General features: G+C 43.6%; 1 protein-coding gene across 1 annotated transcript; it reads right to left on the bottom strand.

Moving 5' to 3' along the window:
- Positions 1-38: 38 nt before the first annotated feature.
- Positions 39-1,102, bottom strand: SARC_16258 (hypothetical protein; the record flags this gene model as incomplete). The annotated part of the gene is made up of 3 exons (XM_014289631.1): positions 39-177; positions 441-579; positions 872-1,102. Coding segments are annotated over 3 exons (509 nt in total), but the record flags the coding sequence as incomplete, so codon positions are not given.
- Between the last annotated feature and the right edge of the window lie 273 nt (positions 1,103-1,375).

Below are 1,375 nucleotides of genomic sequence, written 5' to 3'. Positions count from 1 at the left end.
TTCATATGTTATTGTTATCTTGTTAAATTGTTATTTTTTTATACCTTGGTCTGTTCCAATGCGTCTAACCAATTCTCGGCCTCGTTCTTGGTAGGACAGCGGAAGTAGAAGGTCGTGTCTTTGAGCGACACGTCGAACCGCAACTCATCGAACTCATGGGCAGACACAATTGCTTCTCTGCAGTAGAGATGATAATGTAGATGTTGGCAGGCCATACAATTAATTCAATGAGCCTCTTGAGCGCGGGAAATATACCGAAAATGCATACTCTAACGTACAAATAGATACAATCCCTATACCCCTATACTCGAGGCGACAAACAGAATTCAGATCGCACACTGGAGCGCAAGAAGGCAATTACAATTCAAATCGCAAACTTGAGCACGCCAATGTGTTGTACATGTATATTCGTGCTTATCGAAGCAATGCAATGCGCTTACTCGAGGTCCACGGAACCTCTGCAATTGTCCATTTCGTCTCTGGAACGGTAGTAGTAGATGTTGCCGTCTCTCAGTTCTACCCATCTCTCCTGCCAGCCCCCAATGTAGTTAGTCCATTTCATCAATGTGCCCTCCATCTCTGTGGGCATGATATACGATTTTAATGTAAATGAGCATGGCAGGTATGTACATTATGATGATTTCATATGGTTGGCACTTTTTCTCAACATCCCCTACAGCTCAATGCGAATGAGAAAGATCGTAAAAGCGCAAAAACATGACAAATAAACACTACGTTGGTAAATAAGGATCCAAGGGTACGATATTCACTATGTGCTCCATCGGCATCTGGGCCTCTGGACCAATAGCAAAGTGCACGCCATTCATACAACAACACGCCCTGTATGATACAGCCCCAATTGATTCCTCACCGGGCAAATTAGGGTCCAGCGGTTCGAAGTCCACTATGTTCTCCAGCGACATCTGAGCCTCTGGACTAATAGTGAAGTGGACACTATTCCTTCCACTAGATGCAATACTCGCACCGTCGCCATCTCCGCGTGCTCCCAACGGTGACCCGATGCGATCGTATGCCGCAGAGGTCACGAGAATGGATGACAGAGTGCGGCCATGGCCCTTACGCACACGCACGTGCGATGTATCTGTTCAGAAATAATACACAAACTTAGTATAGTGTGCGCATATGATACACAGACTTAGTATGATGTGTGCATATACGTAGTATATAGAATGGATTTATGCACAGGCATGGATATGATTGTTGCTGGACAGGTGCCTTCGTTCATGCAGTGCAGAAATATATACACAAAATCACGTTCACGCGTGCCCTAAGGAGATCATTAATATTAATATATATATATCTATATATATATATATATATATATATATATGTGTGTGTGTGTGTGTGTGTGTGT

This window comes from Sphaeroforma arctica (genome assembly GCF_001186125.1).
Source record: "Sphaeroforma arctica JP610 unplaced genomic scaffold supercont1.7693, whole genome shotgun sequence".
In the NCBI taxonomy this organism is placed as follows: Eukaryota; class Ichthyosporea; order Ichthyophonida; genus Sphaeroforma; species Sphaeroforma arctica.
The sequence above is the reverse complement of the archived record's forward strand: the minus strand, read 5'-3'. Positions and strand labels throughout refer to the sequence as shown.